Below are 21,476 nucleotides of genomic sequence, written 5' to 3'. Positions count from 1 at the left end.
ATGGATGTATATTAACTTTGCTCACCACAGACACATTTCAAAATAAAATGCATACACTTAAATGAGTAAAAAGGGAACTTAATTAAAATAACTATATAACTATAAAATTATTTTTTTTAAATATAGCCTATGGAGGGATGTTTACAAAGTTTGCCACCCTACGTTACTATGGCAACTAAGGATGGCGTGCCGATCTCCTTAATGTACACTGCGCATGCGTGTGTGTCGACACACTTTCGCAGACAGGAAGAGTGACGAACATTTTCCACCAGCCCTACCCATGGATGTATTATTATAAGATCTCGGCACTTTTCGTCATACTGTCTAAACTAATTTAGTATTAATTTTACTGCATCTACCGCGTCTAACCGAGAATAGTGTGTGTTACTCTCAGTTTAACCCATATTCCGCCTTAAAAACGCACAGACTTCCTGTCCTCTCACAACTCGGTGTACTGTTCCTTTAACTAAAGGGGCCGCGCAGTTGAAGCTGCAACCTTTTACAGGCTAAACCTCCTCTCACTCAGGATCCATTCATAAATAAGACATCGTGTGGAAAAGGAAGCTCATACAACATCTGATTTTTCATTCAGCGGACCGTATGAGAGGGGCGAGCAGGAACCAGACATGTTCACCTCGCACTGTGTATCGGGGTCACAGTGGAGAGAGCAGAAGTGAATTCCCATGGCTGACCCCCCTGCTGATGGTTTTGACTTTATGTGCGAGCCGTCAGGAGGCAGCTTGATCCAGCTCAGAGCATTTGTCAAACCTAGAAAAATGCTCTTTTCCTCAGAAGGTTTGACGTTTTATACGTGCTTCCGCCTTACGCAAGTCATCCTGGTTTAAATAGTCTACCGCTTTCATCCCTCTTTTTTTTGTTGATAAATGACAATACACCAGCGGAGCAGAGGACCTGACATACCGATGGAGCAGTGAATTATGGCAGCTAAAGAGGAACTCTATGCCAAAGTGACGCCGCGGAGGCAGCGCCAGAGCCGGCCAAGCACCATCAAACATGGTTCCACTCTGGACGTGCTGCTGTCCATGGGCTTCCCCAAGACCAGGGCGTGAGTACACAGCTGCACTGTCCCAAGACACACACACACACACACACACACACACACACACACACACACACACACACACACACGTCATTGGGGTCAAGTCAAATTACCCCTTTTAACTGTAGTTTTTGTTCTGGAATACACAGCCATACTGCATGTTCCACAGCAAGGTTATGCAAAATGATGTGAAAATTAATGTCACTTATTTAGATATTTGGTGTGCCATGGTCTTGAGTTTGGTCTCTTTTTTAGTGTCAAATACAAACTTACGTTGACCTTTTATAACATGGTTGTTGTTGCTACGTGATAAGTGCAATGCAGAGTAGCGTCTTCAGATCCTTGTAACAATACAAAATTGCCAACACTTCATTACAAGTACAAAACTTTACTTAAAGAAAAGTATGTATAACCGGAAAAATGTACCTAAAGTTCAAAAGTAAAAGTACCTGTGTGTACTTATAGTTTGAGTACCCTGTCAGTTTTATATTGTATATAAACACATAAGCTGCATTTTGATGTTGTGGATAGTGGAATTGGAGCTATTTAAAAAAAAAACTATTTTATACAGTCATGTAGTTAAATGTACTGTATAACATGCAACATATTGTATATGCGTATTGTCTGCAAAGTCACCAGTAACTGCAAATAAATAAGTAAAAGTAAAAATTGCCTCTGAAATATTCAAAGCGCAAGTACTACTTAATAAAAGTACTTAATACACTTACTGTGCTTTAGTTACTTTTCACCAGCAATGCAACAGAAAAACAGCATCATCACTTGTATAGGTACAGTATTTGTGTTGCTGTGTTTGTGCGTATACGTGTCCATATGTTGTTTGGACATGTTTCCCACTACAAAAGAAAAATACGAGAGATGCTCAGTGTTTTCTGAGTCACGCCTTTCCCTCGCCAACTCTTCTTGTTTTTCAATGAAAACCTGATCCTGTGGGAATTCTTTCATGCTCCTCACCACTTCTTCTCATTCATCTTTGAGAGAAGTTGCCAGGAAACAAGCAGTGTTGGCTTGTGAATGCAGTGTATGGATTATGTAATTGTATTAAAAAATAATGTGTAGTCTGCTTGCTACTAGTGTTTGTTGGCTCAACCACAACATCTCAGTTAAACCGTACATTGATTGAATTGATTATAGTAGATTATTCATATGAATTTCATAAGGGAATTTAAAGCAGCATTTTGCATTAAGTCAATATATATGTGACCAAAAATCAACAGAAGCATTTCTCTTAACCAGAGAAATTATAAAAATGTGAAATATGGAGGTGCTGCATGAATGGGAGAGTAGCTTTATAGACATTCAGAATGTAACATTTATGTTTCAAAGTATGCTTTATAAAACCCATCTTAGCCTATTTTCTTCAGGGTCACTATGCCTATTTAACACGAGCTTTAATCGTTTTACACCTAACTACAGCCTTTGATGTGGCACGTATGGTCACACATTTTACATCTCAGCCTGCGCTCTCACTGTATGAACTCTACCTAAATATGTAATCTATTATCATAATGTCCCTTCTCATTGTTCAGGCTGTCAGTGACTCCCAAATTATATATCAAGCCTGATGATTTGAACAGCCTCATCTTACACAAAAGCCTTTCTGTATGTGCAGCGTGTCTCTAAATTGTGTCCCACTCCCATGTAACAAAAGAAATTTGGAATAGTTCACTTTGAGTCTCTGACAGCAGCGACAGTAATCTCAGAGTGCTGTAATTAACTCCCAGATCTTTTTCTTGTTTCAATATCTGAATTATAGGATGTAAATCTGTCTCCCCATGTAAAACAAGGGACTAAAATTTAGGAATGACTGTTGGCAGTTATCAGAGTTGTGCTAATTAGGCCAAAAGTGTTAAACAGTCTTTATTCTTTTAACTAGACAGATACAGTACCTCCAAAATTAAGCCTTTTTTTTTTTTTTATCTTCGGCAAACCTGGCTAAGGTCATCCAGGCTATTGTTGTTCCAGACTGCAGCTCTCTCTTCCTGCCTAATGAACCACTGCAGACACAATGAGTGACTGTGGTTGGTTATATTGGCAGACTAACATCTTTTACTGATGACAGACTAATATACTTTGATCGAAGCAATACAATTAAATGAGGCAGAATAATTCAAAGTCATTACCTTCAAGCCTGTCTGGCTTAATATTAATGGAGACACAATAACAATGGAATGTGACGATACAGATAGTTATGTAATGCAACATGATGTCTATGCACTTCACCCTGGGGTGTTTAAGTTTGGTGTGTTGGTTTGGCTCGATTTTTCTCTCTGGAGCTCATGGCACAGTAGTTATCACAGTAGTAGTATATACAGAATTAAGTAACATGGGTATTGATGGATATAAAAAAAAATAAAAAAAAGTCATACTAGCACCGACACGAAATCCAAGTTTTGATATCAATACCAAAAAGATACATTTATTGTACTAAACAACTTTCTTGTAATATAACTTAATGTTTTACATTTATTTGTACAACACAATCTTCTTTCATGCTTAAAGCTTTTATACTGACATTTTTTAATATTAATATTAACAGTGGAACCTGATCGATGTGTAAACAGGCAACTGTTTGCTAACACTTTCGCCATAACACGGTATAATAAGGTAACAATATGTGTCAGCGTTGTGTTTCTAAACACAAGCAGCTGTGCAAGATGCCAGCTTTCAGTACTGCGACGCTAATCCAATTCCTGGAAATCTGTGGCTGTGCAGATTGTCACTTTCTCTTCGGTTCAGCCACCAACCCAGACACATTGCTGTAAAACAAAAATAAACGTCTGATTTGCACGTTTTTGCTGTCAGGCCCTTCCCTAGACTTTGGTGGGAGAGGAAGAAGGAATAATAGGAACATCAGTTATCAGTCAAAGCTTCAGGGAACAAGGTCTTCATTGTGATTGAGGAAGTGTTTTCTAAGCCAGTAGGGAGCATGAATCATGCACACACATACACAGAAACTGCCCCTCTATATTAATTGGGGGGATTTTCTGCTGAGTCATTCAGGAATTGACTAGTGTAATTGGAGCTAGTGGTCAGTGGTCTCTCCCTGTTCTGAATGTGTCTTGGAAGCAGGTTTGGAAACTGATCCGACTGAGAATATGACAGTTTCGTCATGTTTGTTTTGCTTTTGGTAGCTGCAGAATGCTAGAATTGGACAAAAGTAGAGTTAGATCATTTTTGTTGAATTATGGAAGTTGGAAGTTGTCACCTTCCTCCCTCCTCCATTACCTGGTTTAACCAGAGCCACAGCGAGTTTGGAAAACACTGAGGTCAGGTCTTTTTAATTGAATTAAGGAGTTCTTTAAACGTTGCCTCTATTTTCTTTATAACTGGTAACCAATTACATAGTGTTTTCCAAGAAAGTTCCCAAAACCTATTTGGAAATTACACATACCTGTAAAATAAACCATTGCAGTTAAATTTCTCAACATAATGTACACAAATACTGAATCTATATTTTATTTTTTATTTTTGTTGTTGGCCTAAATCTAATCCAGTTCAAATATAGTTCATATATAGTACATATAGTCTATTTTTTAAACAGGAATTAGCCTGACGAATATTTTTCTAATTGTAGAATGTAACCAATAAAATCCTGAAGACTTGGCTTAACATTTTAATAACTCTCTGTTAAGGTCCAGTGAGCAGTCTCCTGTCATGAGATACATTTTCTCTGAGAACTGAAATGGCCAGGCACTGACTGTTGTGATGTTACTGTATATCTTTGGTTGTCCCTTTAATCCCTGGGAACCTGCTCTTATTTAATGATTAATCATTTCCTAATGTGTAAACTAGGCCTATGTGTTCTCTGAGGTTTCTCTCATTGCACTTGTGTAAAGGGGACTTCCTTGTATCATCGTGACTGTGGCTAAATATTATTTGTTGTAGGTTACTTTCTTTTATATTTTCCACTCGTTCCTTTTATTGTGCCTGTGCAGTCTTACCAGTGTATTCAAAGTCCTTGAAGTATATGATGCGTGTATAGAGGAACAATCTCATGAGAAACACATTATTGTGTGTGTGTGTGTGTGTGTGTGTCTGTGTCTGTGTCTGTGTGTGTGTGTCTGTGTGTGTGTCTGTGTCTGTGTGTTCAGTTTTAAATGTTGTGCTTGTGGCCAAAATAACTGGGCATACTGGAGTCATATATACACCTGAAAATTGGGAGCAACACTTATCACCCTAAAGAGTCCCTGTGCTGCTTGGCTGAACACAGGAATCTGAATTATAGTTATTGTTTTCTAAACGAAGTGGAGAGCTGAATTTAACCACTTGATTTTAAACAAATGAGGTGCTGGGAAGCAACCTTATAACACCACAGTAAACAGATGGCATGTCTGTGGCTCCTTCGTATCTACTTCAGCTTTATTTTATTTCATTACACAGAGGAATAATGTGGCAATTGTGAGCAAGGGAAACAGGAAGTTGATGACCAAAATGTAAGAGAACATCGACGGCTGTGACGGAGGCCAAGGCCTTTTTACTCTATCTGGTACTAACAAGATGTAGACGGAGGCATTGAACCAGAGAAAGATAATTTTCCTGCAAGGCTATGCAGCAATGTCGTGTGATATTTTAGACCAATCACAGATGTTCTCACAGTTTCGCTGGTGTGTGGAAAAATCAACTGCCATAATTTGGTCAGAAACCCTGTGCTCACAACAACAATATGGCTCCTTTCTGAGTGGTCAATTACTACTTAAATAAATATATAACTCTGAAGTCACATAAAGAAGAAACACAGGCACCACTTAAATTTCCACCTAAAATCAAATAAATAAAATTGTGACTGGTTTTATATTTATACAAATGCCAATTTATATCTGTAGTTGTTGGCCAATTGTCATGTTTTCTTTGGTAAATTTTCCTAAAGTGTAACTGAAATAATTAGGCAACAATTACTGGGGGGGCATGGTGGCATGTCAGTGGTGTTTGACTGATTAGTGCAGTCCTTTTAAGATTATTTTTTACAACCAACAGTCCAGAAACCCAATTATATTCAGTGTACAATGGCATAAAATAAAGAAAAGCAGCAAATCCTCACATCTGATGATTAGATTGATTCATTGAAAAATTGTTTCTGTACTAGACTGACTACTGCCTGATGACATTTGACAATTTGACACTTAGGCTAAAACAACCATGCATGACAAATGTTCAATGGTTTGTGTTTTTCTTTGCATCCCTGTTTGCAATTTTTTATATTTTTCCTCACTAGGAGCTTTTAAGAGATCTAATTTGCATCTATATTTGGTCTGTTTAAAAAGGTTGAACTGAGTGTTTTCCATTTGACTGATATTTGATTTTAATTGGTCATGCAAAAGGGCACTCAGTTTAAGATTATGCATCCTCATCTTGGTTGGTAGCGAGCTCCATTTTTATAAAACAATGGCAAAATCTATAGAACAGCTCTGTTTTGTATGCTTTAATAGTAATTCAACTATTGAGGTAGCTTTTATACAGTGCTTATTTCATACAGACAAAACCTTTGCCTCTCACATGTTCATTAATGTTTCATTGTGCTTCTCAAACGAAGACTTCAAACTCAAAGCCCCTGTGGTTACTGAGCTGTAACACATCTAGCTGAGATAACATTATGTACGGTACAGTTTAATTTTTTTCATCCCGTCAGTCTGTGAAGCCTTTGTGTCTGAAAGAGGAAGTCTGTGTGCATTCAGACTGTTCTTCCACTGACATCAGTTTTATAACTCCTGCCATTACAACTACATGTCTCACTCCACTTTAATCGTACATGCAAAAAAGCATTACCAGAAACCTTTTTAGTTTAAACGAGGGCTCCACATAATAATTACTACACATAACTTATGCATGGATGTGATACTTTGGTTCCTGCACGTGCAGTGTGCAAGAACAAACTCTAAGCTTGTACTCAAGACAGACTAGAGGAAATCGCCCATTTCTGGAAGTGGCTTGTGACCTTTACTAAGCGCTCTGTTGAGACGGTGGTTTGAGGGTGGCTGAAGCAGGGGATTCACATGTAACTTACAGATTGAAATTGAGATTGAAGTTTGGTATACTGACTGAGAACATTTTTCTCATTAAAAGAAGGCCTGAAGATTGCAAACTTTACTGACTGAACAGAATAAATGTTTATGTTTATCTGCTGAGGCTTTGTACTTCCTGACAGATCACTTTTCAGCTGATCTGTGTGATCTGGAAATCAAATTATCAGGGTTTAATTAAAACAGCTGTAACTCTCAAACATGCTTTGTCTGCTTAGCTTCATATGACACATCGTGGGACTCTGAAGAGTGCTGGGGGATGCGTCACTATTTTGGCACTGTGCCCCTTTATTAAAACATTTGCTTTGTTCACTTTCACATGTTTCACTGACGTCACTCATGCAACGCTAAAAATAACACTTGTGATGAAACGGCACAGTTAATTGATAAGCGTTGATAATTATTTGTTTAATCTGATATGCTTGATGGACACCTAGCGAAGAATTGTTAACATTCTTTAGTCCCACAAAGGCCCGCACAGTTAATGGTGTCAATCTCTGACTTGCTCTGTCTGCCCTTGTGGACTTCTCAGCTCTCTCCTTCAGAAATAATGAAGTGAAACGAGCAGAAGCAGTTCCAGACACTGGCTGTAAACAGCTAGCTTTGTTAAAGATGTGGTGCTGAAATGTTTTCCTTGTCAGCTTGAAAGAAAAGCTGTATGAGTGTGCAAAACCATGAGCTGGTTGTGTTAGTGACCCTAAACAAAATGTTGTGGTACCAAAACACGCAAAACAATTGCCACCATTCATTCCCACCATTAATTGAATAGTTTGACATTGTGTGAAATATGCTTATTCACCTTCTTGCCAAGAGTAATATGAGAAAATTGTTACCACTTTCATGTCTGTACCGTAAATATGAAGCTATCGCTAGCAGCCACTTAGCTTAGTGTAGCCACAGATGGGGAGACAGCTAGCTTGGCTCTGACCATGCTAATACCTCTAAATGTATCTAATTAACCGACTGTAACAGGATGTATTTAATCCATACACAATCAGAATTTTCTGGCAAGTTACGTGTTGTAACTAGCACTTTACATTAGCTTTTACATTTCAGTTTGTGTGTGGTTTAACAAATGAGGTTCAACATGTTAAATAGTGAGCTTTAGAGGTGGATTTTTCAGCTTTAGCGTAAACCAGGCTAGCAGTTTTCCTCTGCTTCCAGTCATTATGCTAAGCTAAGCTAATTGACTCCCAGCTCTAGCTACTTAATACACAGAAATGAAGAGTGGTATCTATCTTTTCATAAAACTCTTGGCAAGAAAGTGAATACATTTATCTCGCAAATGTCAAACTTTAATTAACACTAATTTCAATATATAATTTTTATATATATATATATATGTTATATAAAACTTCATTATATATATTATAATATTACAACTTTACACACCTTTTGACCGTCTTTGTGTCCTACATCATATCCTGAACAGATTTATTGCAAAGCCATAAGCTGGATTCAAACTGTTCTTTTTTTTGGACTGGGCAGTCAGCTAGTGAAAAGGGCGGTAACATCTGGTGTTTGGCTCGGCATGGGCTCACCAGGCTTTAGCATAGTCGCCAGACTTGACGTACGGAAGCACATTTCCTCTGCTGACGAGGCTCCCTTTAGGGTGCAGTCTGGAGGGGAGCAGCAGTGCCCTCAGCGCTGTTGGAGTGATAAGTAGTTAGTGATGATTGTTCGCCGTTGGCTTGTAAATAGGAAATATTGATTTGCCTATAGAGCTGAGTCTGGGAGGGGCTCTTGGGAGTATGTAGCTGTGTGTGTAGGTTGAGACAGGGTGACATGGTATATTGTTAACGTCAGTTTGAAATGCTTGTTACTTTTGGCTTAAGTTTATGAATTCCTTTTTACTTCTTGGCTAATATGTAGCCATGAAAGTTGATTCTTGTCACAGGAACTTCAAACACAATGTTTACGGGAATCCAAAGTCCTCACACTAATGGTATACTATGCGAAGTGTGTAGATTGTCTGATATAAAGCGATAACTTTCTTTAGCAGCCTGGAAGATATCCAAGTTTAGTAAAAAGGTCAGCTGTAACAGTCCAAAGAATGTTTACATACTGTATATGAAAAACCACAAATGCTGATGTTTAAACATGCAACAGGCAGCCAGAACATTTTATCTGTAGTAGGGTTAAATGTGGGAACAGGAACTGAAAACTCTTGCCATATGTGGATGAAAAAAATAATTTTATATAGTTAAAAATGAATTAGTTTCCAATACCACCTCCAGCTGTAGTACATGTGCAAATGAATTATAAGCCATCATCTCATAATGGACACTGTTATTAATTAAAAACATTACTGCTGATTTAAAGGCCATACTAGGGGGTGACTTCTCTTCCTAGCACCCTCTACGCTTTTTGTCTAGCTGTGAATAGGAAATGCAGTTTAAAAATAACTTGCTCAGTTCATGATAAGAGCAAAGGAGAGGCCTCCGGGTTAGCTGCATTTATTGAGGATAGTTGGCCCATGACTGTTTCAGTAAATATTCAGCTCAACAAAAAACAAACTTGAATAAATATTTATTTTTAAAAATACTAAGTGTCAAACTGCAGATGCGACACACATGGCTATTGTGCAAGAGGTGCTGTCTTCCTTGCCGAAACATGGACCAGCTGGCCCATAAGAGAGAGACCGTGCCTGTTAATCTCCACCATCTCTGTCCAGTGCTGCTCCCAGACGGTCAGTTTCTGATGTCCGTGTCCCGCTTTCTTCTGTCTTGAGAAACGGAAACAAAACAGAATTGGCAATATATAATCCAAACACGTAATTCATAACATATAGTGTGGTGTAAAGACACAATCCACAGTTAATTGTGAGCATATAACAAGTCGGCAGTGTCGGCTGGCGGTTATTTACCTGGGTGGGGCTACAGGCACTGATGGCTTCAGCTAACACACTAGCAGTGTTGTCTAGCTTAGTGCACTAATCTTTTCTGTTTTCTCACTAAGCAGAAGGATCCTCCAGAAAACAAAAAACAAGAAGTTTATTTAAACATTTAAATTCAACTTTAACGCTGAATGTACAAAAAATCCCATTTTTCCTCAACATAATAAAATATAAATTTCATGAATTTTTATGTTTTCTGTAGTCTAAATACGCACTGTAAAGCTTTGTAGGTGAACAATGTAATAAAATGTAATAAAATAAATAGTAGATCAGGCTAGCAGCATATAGTCAATATTAAATGATTAAGAGCAACTATCGTTTCATTTCATATTTGGACAACTTTTGGCAAGCGTTGGCATAGACAGTACTGTCTTTTTCATATCAATTTAGCCATGAAAAGCCTTGCACACTGTTAACATCTTATTCCATCTACTGTATAACCCATTTACAGTCCTGAAGGTTAACCTCCAGCCTCCTGCATTACATTTTGAGCAAATACCAAAGCATCTTTTGTTTTAGACATTGCTGTTATTTATCCTCCTCCAGCAGAAAAGTATGTCCCACATCAATAAGTAAAAATGGAAAGCAACACCACGCTGTATGTCATGCTTGATAATGTATTATTATTTATACCTGGAACAGGGTTTATAATTATTTAAGCAGCCTAAAAGCAGATTCAATTCAAGTAAACCTCTCTGTGAGCGTAAAACCTTTTCTATTATTTCATGTCTCAAGGGTTCACTCTCATAAAATACCACAGAGATAAGAGGCAAGCAATCCAATGTTCTAGCCTGGATTGGATTGTGCCTCAGTCACATCTGCTTGTAATCCCATCGTGCCTTCTGAGAGAAAAATCCTCTTCTTTTCCTCCTCCACACAGCACTAGTTGGAATCTCTGAATAAGACAACTGTAGCCAGCAAATGATTCTCTGTCTTACATGCAGCAGTGGTTTATACTGTAGGAATACAAATTGATTAATTAGGTCAAATGTTGTCAGCTGCTGTCTGCCAGGATAAAGTGAACAAACAGGAGACTTTAATTCAAGTTTTGTCTTGTGCTTTTTGTCTGTCTTTAATTCCGATTTACCCTGCATATTTATATACATTTGTGTGTGCATGCATATAGTAGCTCTTTGAGCCATCTGTTAGGTTGATGTAGCCTTGGCGTTCCCATGCTGCATGCTGTGCTCGGTCAGGGCACACTGCCCCGGGGTTCAGGGACTTTGCCATATCTAGTACCCTCTCAGTGGGACAAATTTAAAAATAGCTCATCGAATTTGAATGCTGGAGTGGCACAATGGACACTGTCAATATTGGCACACATAGAGAGCTGCAACACGTCTATATCATGCTGTGAATTAAGTCAAACAGAGGCTCTGCGATAGTGAAGGAAACAGCACTTCCTGCTTGTTCATTTTACTTTAATACCAGTGGTAGATGTTTGTTTACTCTTCATTAGATTGGCCATTTAGCGCAGTGACAATTAGTGCTGTCTTTATGGAGTTAGCCTTTAGATAAAGCATGGCATCATTATGGAGGCTCTGTTTAAGTAGAAAGTTTGCGCTAATGTGTGGCAAATCTTTTAGTTCACCTCAGTTCAGTTCAGCAGTGCAGCCACGATAAACCAAGCAGGCCACAATTACAAACATAACATAACAATACAGGCTTTGCAGACAAGTGTGTCCAGTGTGATACATAAAATATGACACTGATGCGTTGATTGACTGAAAAACTGGGCAGAGATGAAGAATTACAGTCACATCTAGATACTCTGTGTTAGTCCCCTCGAAACGGAAGAAAGCTGCTGGAAGCAGTGAATCCCTTCAGAGGTTTTATAAAAAGACACTAATTAGATTTTGAACACTCAAGAGTAATCATGCAATCAGCTCTCTCTTGTTTCAGAAAAGTCTCCAGAAGTTATAGTTTTATGAAATGACACAGATAAATCATGTCGTAGGACATGGACGATTCCGTTTCCTTTTTCTTACTGTAATATTTAGGGGGTCTTATTATTGTGACATTTGGCTGCTACAGAAATTAATTGTTAACCTAGAATGTGAGCTGTTTTGCCGCCAAAAACCCTCTCCTCGATAACACAGTGCTCATTATTAAGTCATTGACTGAATCACTTGTAACAGAATCATGTTCACATTCAGATGTTAAACCCAGTATACACTGCATACTGGGATTTGCATATACTGAGCTGAACAGACTTCACTGATGATAGAACCAGATATTTTTTATGTTTTCATAGCAAAGAATGTGTTTTAAATCCGCATCAATGCTGTTTCATGAACCTCTGGTCTGAATAATAAACTCCTGTTCTGAATTTTTAGGGTTATTTTACTGCTCTCTTGGGATGGTTGTTCTTTGTTCATTGGTCACGTGGAAGCACAGCAATCTCCTCCTAATAAACACGGTCCGGAAGAGAAACTATTGATTTTGTGACTGTGCTTTGATCTCCATTTCTCTTTCTCTTTGCAGTTTGAAAGCTCTGGTTTCGACAGGAGGAAAAAACGTCCAGGCAGCTTGTGACTGGTGAGAGCTACACACACTCTTACCCACATGCTCTCCCACAGTTATTAATGCACAACTGGAATGCAAACAGGAATGTTGGTAATGGTAAATACAACATCTAGTGACCTAACCCCCTCAACATTGTACTGATGTGTCACTGCGCTAGTACAACAGTACTGCCCTCTGTTGGACATCAGCCGTCCTCTCTCCTACTTAGCTCCCTCTCCTCACTTATCACTTTGTGTATTCTTGTCTGTCGCTCCAGGCTCTTCTCCCACGTGGATGACCCCTTCTTGGATGACCCTCTGCCCAGAGAGTATGTGTTGTATCTGCGACCGAGTGGACCGCTGCTCCAGCAGCTCTCGCACTTCTGGCAGCAGTCCCGCCTCTCTTGTGGCAAGAATAAGGCACACAACATCTTCCCCCACATCACCCTCTGCCAGTTCTTTATGGTCAGTGTCAGCGTTTATAATTGCTCATGTTCTGGCTGTTTATAGCAGTTTTACATTTGATAACTTCCTGTTTTGCTGTCTCAGTGTGCCGACGGGAAGGTGGAGGCTCTGACCGATGCTCTCCAGACCACCATGGCCAAGTGGAAAGGTCGTATACCAATGCCCCTCCCGCTGGAGCTCTACACCTCCTCAACCTTTATTGGCCTCTTTGTGGAGGAGCAGATGGCGGAGGTGCTGAAGAGTTTCGCTTCTGATTTTGCAACTGAAGCAACCGCTAAAGCAGGTTTGAGGCCCCTTATGTCCCTTTGATGGAAATCACAGTAAACATGTACACCGTCTTGTAGACACAGTGTACAGGGTTAATGTTCCCAGGCCTGTTTGAGAATGATGCCGTTTAAGAGGCCATATGTGGACAGTTGTGGACTAATTGTGTTTACTGTAATCATATTTTGGGGATGAGCCAAGCAGTATCACCAGATACATTTTCATTTTTCTGTCAGTGGAGAACCGCCAAAGAATGGAAAACAGCACGTCATTGTCATGAGTATACGTAAATACATCTGCTGTGCACATTTCTCCATTTCTCCTTTGTCCAGATGTTCATGTCGAGCCTCATAAGAAACAACTTCATGTCACTTTGGCATACCACTTCCAAGCCAGTCACCTTCCAATTTTGGAGAAGTTGGCCAAAACGGTGGATGTGTCTTCAGGCTGTGACTGGCTGGCTGTGCTCTTCTCCCGGGATATTCGGTTCGCTAATCATGAGGTTTGAGTTGGTTCCATTCAAAATTAGTACTTCCTCTTAACATGTACAGTATATTTCCCACTTGTCTGTTAATTTAGATTTCTTTTGGACATGAAGTGAAAAAAATATTAATTATAAATCGTAATTATCCCTAAAAGAATAGATCCAATGTTTATTCTACAGTACCTCTGTCTAATAGCTGTTTACCATCTGCCCCATGTAGACACTGCAAGTCATGTACCCGTATGTGCCTCAGAATGACGATGAGCTCGAGCTGGTGCCAGGAGACTTTATTTTCATGTCTTCGGTGGAGCAGAGCAGTGCCAGTGAGGGCTGGCTGTACGGCACCTCGCTGGGATCGGGGCTGTCGGGCCTGCTGCCTGAGAACTATGTAAACCGTGCTGATGAGTCTGACACTTGGGTCGTCCATGGGTAAGGATGGGAAGCACGATATCCACAACACCATGTGTTTCTTTCTAGTAATGAAAAACTCCATGACACATAAGGCGCCCTACTGGGAAGCCCTGGGATCGGATTTGATCAATGACTTGCACATACAATAACAGAAGTAGCAGATCATCACTGATTGCTTCTCAAATCCACCATGTGCCTTTTTGCAACCACTTCACAAATCAGTGGGTGTTATCTCAAAACTGACAATTCACAAATCCCTTCAGTGTTAAGCACAAATGCACACATATAAGAGGATGTTTCTAAGATGATTGGAAAGATTAAAGGCAGAAAGAAAGGAAAAAGAATCATCATCTTGGCCTGCGTCTTGACTAACCGTTTGACTGGCTCCTTCGCCCACATTACTACACTCCTTGAACAGGTTATGCTCCCTCCCTTCCTCCATTCATTGTTCTCACTCTATTGATGTTTTCAAGACACATAAACCCCACTTTTACTCACTGACTTTACACTGTGCCTTACTTTTGCTTATCCCTGTGTTTCTCTATGGTCATATGCTGTACGCTGTATATCTGTAGGAGTTTGTTGATTGTGTGTACATCTTCTTTTGTTTCTTTCTTTGCACTGTGGATAAATGGTGTTGTATTTAAAGTGCAAGTGTGAATAAATTAGAATTTTCTGTGTTTTATCTGATCCTCAGGTCTCACTCTATGCTCACCTGTGCCTCTCCATCTAACTCTGGCAGCGCCGTGTCTGGGTTATTATTTGATGGACAGCTGAAAGAATGCCTGCTTGACAGTCTTATGGATACTCCCGGCCTCGCTGGCCTCTGTCCTCCTATGCAGGTACAGCATTATTGCATTATGTGACTTTTCCTATGACTTGCAGAACAAAGGTATCGTCAGGCTGCATGCTGAAGTGAAGAGAACATCATGAACCTCACTGAGTGCGTTATAATCCCAATAATTACTGCGTGCTTCCAGCAGGAGCTTAAGATTTAATGCTGATTTAATGCAGCCTTTCTCTAATGCTTCACGATTTAAAATTAATCTTTATTTCAGGTGTTGAGGCCAACCAGTCAATCCTCCCTGCCCAAAATGAGACTGTTTGTGTGTCGCCATGGGGAGAGGATGGATGTGGTGTTTGGGAAACACTGGATTACTCAGTGCTTTGACTCCAAAGGTTAGCCTGCAGGGGACATATAGTAATTTTTATACTGAAGGCTTACATTACACACTTTTAAGTAAAGTAATCCCTTCTTGTTTAAGATTCTCATTTGTGTTTGGCCAGGCCGATACATTCGCTCTAATCTCAACATGCCATCCAGCCTGCCAGCTAGAATCGGAGGTCACCGGGACTATGATAAGGATTGTCCAATTACTGTGTTTGGCTCCACCCAGGCCCGTCTTGTAGGTGGGTACATCTTATATACAGTTTATTTGGATGTTGTTAAAACATTATAGATTACTGAGGCTTTTAGGTTTTTAAGGATTGTTAAATACAGTAAAGATTATGTCTATATAACAATGAAATCACGCTGCATTTTGGTCCATTTCAGGTGAAGCCCTGTTAGAAAGTCACACAACAATAGACTTTGTTTACTGCTCTCCTTCTCTTCGCTGCATCCAGACTGCTCAGCACATTCTGCAGGGTAGGACCTCCTCAATACTCTGACCACAGTCACAGACAAGACAAGACCAGACAAGTTACACAACATATATTCAGGTTCTTCAGCTGACATGTTAGGCATATACATTTCAAAAAGTTACTGCTGCATGATGATGATGATGATGATGATGATGATGATGATGTTTGGCTCGGATCTCAATAGGATTTGTCTAGTTATATAAACTTACAACAAGACGTCTGTGGTACCTAGAGACATCATTAGGAAACACAATGGATAGGAAAAGAGAGGTTTATCAGGAGGTCTAACTTCTTTTTCCCATCACAGCAAAAAAACCTAATGAATGTTGTTTTTTGTCACAGCCTTTTAAACTTCCAAGTTATTTCATGTTAGGACACGTGACCATCACCATTACTCTTATTGCACCGAGTCTTACATTTCATGTGAAGATGTATTTATAGATTTTCTGTAAAGGAAGAGCAAGACAAATTGACATGACAGAGTAGATGGAGAGACATCGTCCTGCCTGACAGTTTCTGTTTGTTTTTCTGTGTCAGGTCTCCAGCAGGAGGGAAAGACAAAAATCCGTGTGGAGCCTGGATTGTTTGAATGGACGAAGTGGGTGGCAGGCACATGTTTACCCGTCTGGATCCCCCCAACTGAGCTGGCTGCAGCTAACCTGAGTGTTGACACAACATACAGGTACATAGCGACACCCACGCTATATCATCTATAAGCTTTTATCTGTGATGTTGCAATTTACTATTATCCTTTCTATTTACCGTTTTGTCCCTAGACCTCATATTCCCATAAGTAAGTTGGTGGTGTCAGAGACTTATGACACATACATCAGCAGGAGCTTCCAAGTAACCAGAGAGATCCTGTCAGAGAGCAAAGGCCTGGGTAAGGTGGAGTTGTAAACATATTATCCAGGGTTTTAAACGAATACCACCTTTACTAATGTTGGCAACATTTACTGGCTACAAGTCCACTTTCTTTTGGAGATGATTACATGTTAATGCTTATTGTTAACTGATGTTTTCCTGTTCTAAATTGAATCTCTGGCGGCCACTGTACACTAAGCAGGAGCCAATGAAATCAAAACTAAACAATGGGATCTGCCTGAAACCTGCTTTGCTGGCCCTACACAAAGAAAATGTACTTGACTCTACACACCATACCATAAAACCTTGAAATTCAATAGGGTGACACAATAAGCACATTGTTTTTAGCTTGCTGGCCTTCTGATTCAAGATGTTTAATTTGGATGCTTTCCTAATCTTCATATTAAAGGAAATAAGTCAAAGAACCCGAACATTTCATGCTGCATATTTTTGACAACTGAGTGCCCATAAACAGTAGAGAAAGCTAATGGTATCTGTGGAATGCGGTTCTCTGTTCTGTACCTCTTTCACACAGGAAACACAGTCCTGATTGTGGCCCATGCGTCCTCGCTGGAGGCTTGCACTCGCCAGATACAAGGCCTCAGCCCCCAAAACTCCAAGGACTTTGTCCAAGTTGTCCGAAAGGTCAGTTTGCTGCTTTAGTTACAACGCCTTTTTCATTTCTATCCTCTCCTCATCTCTTTTTCTTTGATAACATGCACATCTGTTGTCTCTTTGTGCAGATTCCTTACTTGGGTTTTTGCGCTTGTGAAGAAATGGGAGAGACCGGGGTGTGGCAGCTGGTCGACCCACCCATCTTGCCTCTGACACATGGACCCAATCACAGTTTCAACTGGAGGGAAATGCTAATACAAGACTGAAGATGTGCTGTTTGGCTCTCTATCTTTTGGGAAGCCCTGAACTGCTAAAAAAATATTTATTTTGAACCTACTCTTCTGCTATAAATCCAGCCCAACTACCAAAAAAAACAAAACACGTCTAGCTTCCGTCAAAGACATCATGCAAATGTATTGAGACGCACAGCTCAGGAATGAGAAAATACAGTTTGTGTAGAGATGACACAGCAAAAATGAGCTACAGATCGGACGGCAGTTTGTTGCTTTTCCCCCTTTGTCTGTACGTGTTTGCCCAAAATGTGGAGGTGCTACGAGAAATATGTATAGTTCTTGATGGTTGCGCATGAATCTGGTTTTATGGCTCCTCCTCAGGCTCTACAAGACTTTGTGCTCTGCTGCCTTCTCACACCGTGTGACAAAAACTAGATGAGAAAGACTTAAACCACAGAAATATTTTTTCATGTGTCAGAAATGATTATTTAACTTGTAGCTACGACCCTCCTGCGAAAAAGCTAAAAAGAAATGTTGACAATCAGACAAGGGAAAACTGATCTTCATTGTTCCTGGTGCTGAGGTGGGTAGTTTATGATACCTGTTTTATTCCTGTAAATGTCATATCATTAAGTGATTCTTCTAAGTTAACATTTATGTGCACACATGAATATTGTACCTTCCTGTAATGCAGTTTTGATTACCACCCACATGAGCAAACAAGTCAGTATGACTTAAGAAAATTAATATAATGAAATACAGACTGCTGTTGAGTGCACTGACTAAAACCTTTGCTTGTTCATCACGACCCTAAAACTCTGTAAGCCTGATAACCACACTGCTTTTCAATTGTATTTTATTCCTTTGGTTATGTCAAATGCTTTAAGTGCTTAGTGCCTATACCATTTATTTGCTACATGACTCACAAATGATTAAAGCAAGGTTGTGGAGTTATAAAGGCCGTTACATACCAGCCTGTGCCATGTGTTCTGTGAAAACATCACTTCACGTTAGTAATCAGTGGGAATTAAGGTTGCTCTTAATAGTCAGTTCTGTTTTTACACAAACGGCAGTGCGGCTGTTATTGTTGTTAAAAGAAGAAGAAAAAAACACGAGCAGGCATTGCAATGCGCAGCTAACACTTTGACAGTTACTGTTTGTATTGCATCAGTGTCAATATGCTGTTGATGCTGAAAACATCTACCAAATATTTTTTACTGACTATAACTTACTTATCACCAATTGCAATTGGCCTATCTGTCACATGCAGAGCAGTATTAAAAAGAATAAGGGGCATATGAAAAAAACAATAGAGCCTTTTCCACAGCAGAAATTTTGACTTGTCATAGCAGGAAAAACACAGGTGTAAATAAAAACACTAATGATGGCTCATTTCATTAAGTAAGCTATTCCAGTGAGCCGACATGCACCAGGACTTCCCCTAAGTGGAATGCAGCCATCATTAATGTTATTAAATACACCTGTGCTTTTCCTCCTGTAACATGACATAATGCTTGGTCTATTAGTTCTGAGACTCATAATTCTGGAAAGAAAATAATTCAATTTAAGAATTTAGATTTGTAATGTTGATATTGTTATTGATACATTTCAGAATACTGGCTCTATTCTCAGAAGTCTTTAGGAATTCAGAGTCTGAAATAGCTAATTCTCGCTTTTTGTCAGGAAAATACTCTCTTCAAGAAGCGCTTTTTAAATACTCTCTTCAAGAAGCGCTTTTTAAATACTATCTTCAAGAAGCACTTTTTGGACAGTTTGAACCCTGAAGGGGATTAATTGATACTTAACTTTAATAAGCTTGAAATGTTTGGAAAAGGCAAAATAGAGACCGTTTAGGAATGCTGCACCAAGCGTTTACTTTTGTGATAAATTAACAGACGCTAACGTACAGCGAGACTTACTTTAGCCAACTAGTTTAGTTAGTCGGTTACTAGCTAAAGGTTATTCTGATAGCCGTAGCTTGCTAACTCTGTGAGGCAGTTTGTGTTTGTTCATGTAGCTAGCTAATGTGTTTGTTTGAAGTCTGCTGAAACGTTGATTTCATCTGTGGAAGCGTCAACAAAAAAACAACCCTTAAGGTAATGTTAAAGGCATTTGAAGCAGCTGTAATTTAGCTAAGTGCCATATAATAACGTTTACACTTAGGTAGCTACAGAGGAGTATTTCTAGCTAATGGAGCCTAATGTTGCAGGTGATAGCTCAAAGCTGAGCCACGTATCGCCACACTGTTAAAGCGTCTTTGCTCATAATTGTGTAGCTAGTGTAGTTAAATATGGTGATAAAAAAGTAAGCATGTTAACTTTACATCCATCTAAATGTACATTTGAAAGAACTCAACGATTTTATGGTCTGGAAACAGCTGCCCCGCCTAATTTCAAGCTAACAATGCACTTTGACTAGCTAATGTGATTCCAAGTAATGCTTGGCTGTATTTTAACTTTCATGCATGCAAGGTAAATGGTGATGGTCCTAATCTTGTGAACATTTACAGCTGCTTACAAATGTACAAATGTGGATTTAAACCTTTGAAATAATTGTAATTAATACAGATTTCAGTTTAACCGTCTTCACTTTATCAAAAAAGTAAAATGATGAATTTCGAAGATAACATACAGCCATACTTCGATATTAATTATATGCCATTCATAAATTGCCTGAAATACAACGAAACCTATACAAAAACAATTATGTCAAAAGTGAAAAATGTACCATAGCAGAATCTCTCTTCTTGGACTTGCTTGATTAAAAAGATGAAAAAATGTAACACATCATGAAATAAGAGTCCGTCTTGAATGTATGAGGCATCATTATAATTAATTCTGAATTTATTATGAAGAAACCTTTTGTGCCCTGAAATGTTGCTAACCATAAATTCAATACAGCGGTTCTGACCTGCACACACCCCTAGAACATGGTAAACTTTGTTCTCTGAGAGTATAAATTCTTACATTTGGTTATTTGGTAAGCAGGATCCCTGGATAACACAATGAAAGTCATCTCAAGATACATTATTTATAATTATTTATGTTTCAAAATAATATAAAAAGAAATGAAAAAGAATACACTGTCTGACTCACACATACACCGCTAGATGGTGCTATTTGATGACTAATATCAGTAGTCCTTTTATAGTGAACTACAGGCACACTTGAACTATGGCACAGCAATTTCTAAACATTTTATGTGGGTTATGTGCACTACATTCTAGAGAATCAGTATTTTTATCTGACGGGACCAGTAGTGATTTGGCAATTAAAAAAAATCTAATTCAAACAGTAAATATTTAAATAGATTAAAAAGGTTTTAGTGTAGTATTTAAGACACTGTCAGGAGATTAGCTTTTTCATCCAACCTGATAAGGATGATGTATGAGACTACTCTGAGAATATAGGAAAGCATGGGTTACTTTGCTTGGATAAAAAAGACCACATGATAGTATAGCATTGTATAGATATAGCATTTGTAAAAATAAATCAGAAAAATTATTATTGTAAGAAGTATTTGTGACCCTTGTGACAAACTCATTTACAAGCTGATTACTGTTGACTATCCCATTGAAACAGCTGATACGAAACATATCTTGTAAAACATTTGCATGCACTCTTCATAAAATAGCAGGAGTGAAATAATTTAGCTTGGTGCTTACTGGTTATGTTACTTCACCCATGCATTTCCCTGCAGGGTATTAGAGGACAGTGGCAGTTTGGACAAACATCCCTGCAGGCAGCAGGTAGGTGTTAAGTCATGCACTCGCTCGTCTAAGATATATTGTAGTTAAACATCTGATTGAGATTGGTTCTTGTCTCTGTCTCTGATGAAAATGAGGACAGTAGCTGTAATGGTGATTTGCAAATCTGACATAAATTGTAATTTAAAATGCATTCAGTCAAGAAACAGCCACCTGCATTAGTCTAGAGTAGTTAGATTGCAATGCCAAATTACAACTGCAGCATACTTTTTGCGTCATGTCCTGCCTCCTG

The 21,476-nt window shown here is 39.0% G+C and overlaps 1 protein-coding gene across 2 annotated transcripts; it reads left to right on the top strand.

Moving 5' to 3' along the window:
• The first annotated feature begins 236 nt into the window (after positions 1-236).
• On the top strand, positions 237-18,451 carry LOC144527511 (ubiquitin-associated and SH3 domain-containing protein B-like). Of its 2 annotated transcripts, none has more exons than XM_078265605.1 (14): positions 237-1,066; positions 12,479-12,532; positions 12,777-12,963; positions 13,048-13,246; positions 13,560-13,729; positions 13,932-14,140; positions 14,820-14,964; positions 15,181-15,301; positions 15,410-15,532; positions 15,678-15,770; positions 16,304-16,448; positions 16,543-16,649; positions 17,175-17,275; positions 17,374-18,451. In XM_078265605.1, the coding sequence occupies exons 1-14, from the start codon at positions 939-941 to the stop codon at positions 17,509-17,511; spliced, it is 1,920 nt and encodes a 639-aa protein (XP_078121731.1). In that variant the 5' UTR covers positions 237-938; the 3' UTR covers positions 17,512-18,451. The 2 variants fall into 2 exon arrangements, with proteins under 2 accessions (XP_078121731.1, XP_078121730.1); XM_078265604.1 differs by having other exon boundaries at positions 17,166-17,275.
• The last annotated feature ends 3,025 nt before the right edge of the window (positions 18,452-21,476 follow it).

Source organism: Sander vitreus, chromosome 13 (genome assembly GCF_031162955.1).
Source record: "Sander vitreus isolate 19-12246 chromosome 13, sanVit1, whole genome shotgun sequence".
In the NCBI taxonomy this organism is placed as follows: Eukaryota; Metazoa; Chordata; class Actinopteri; order Perciformes; family Percidae; genus Sander; species Sander vitreus.
Note: the sequence above shows the minus strand (reverse complement) of the source record. Positions and strands in the feature narration are given on the sequence as shown.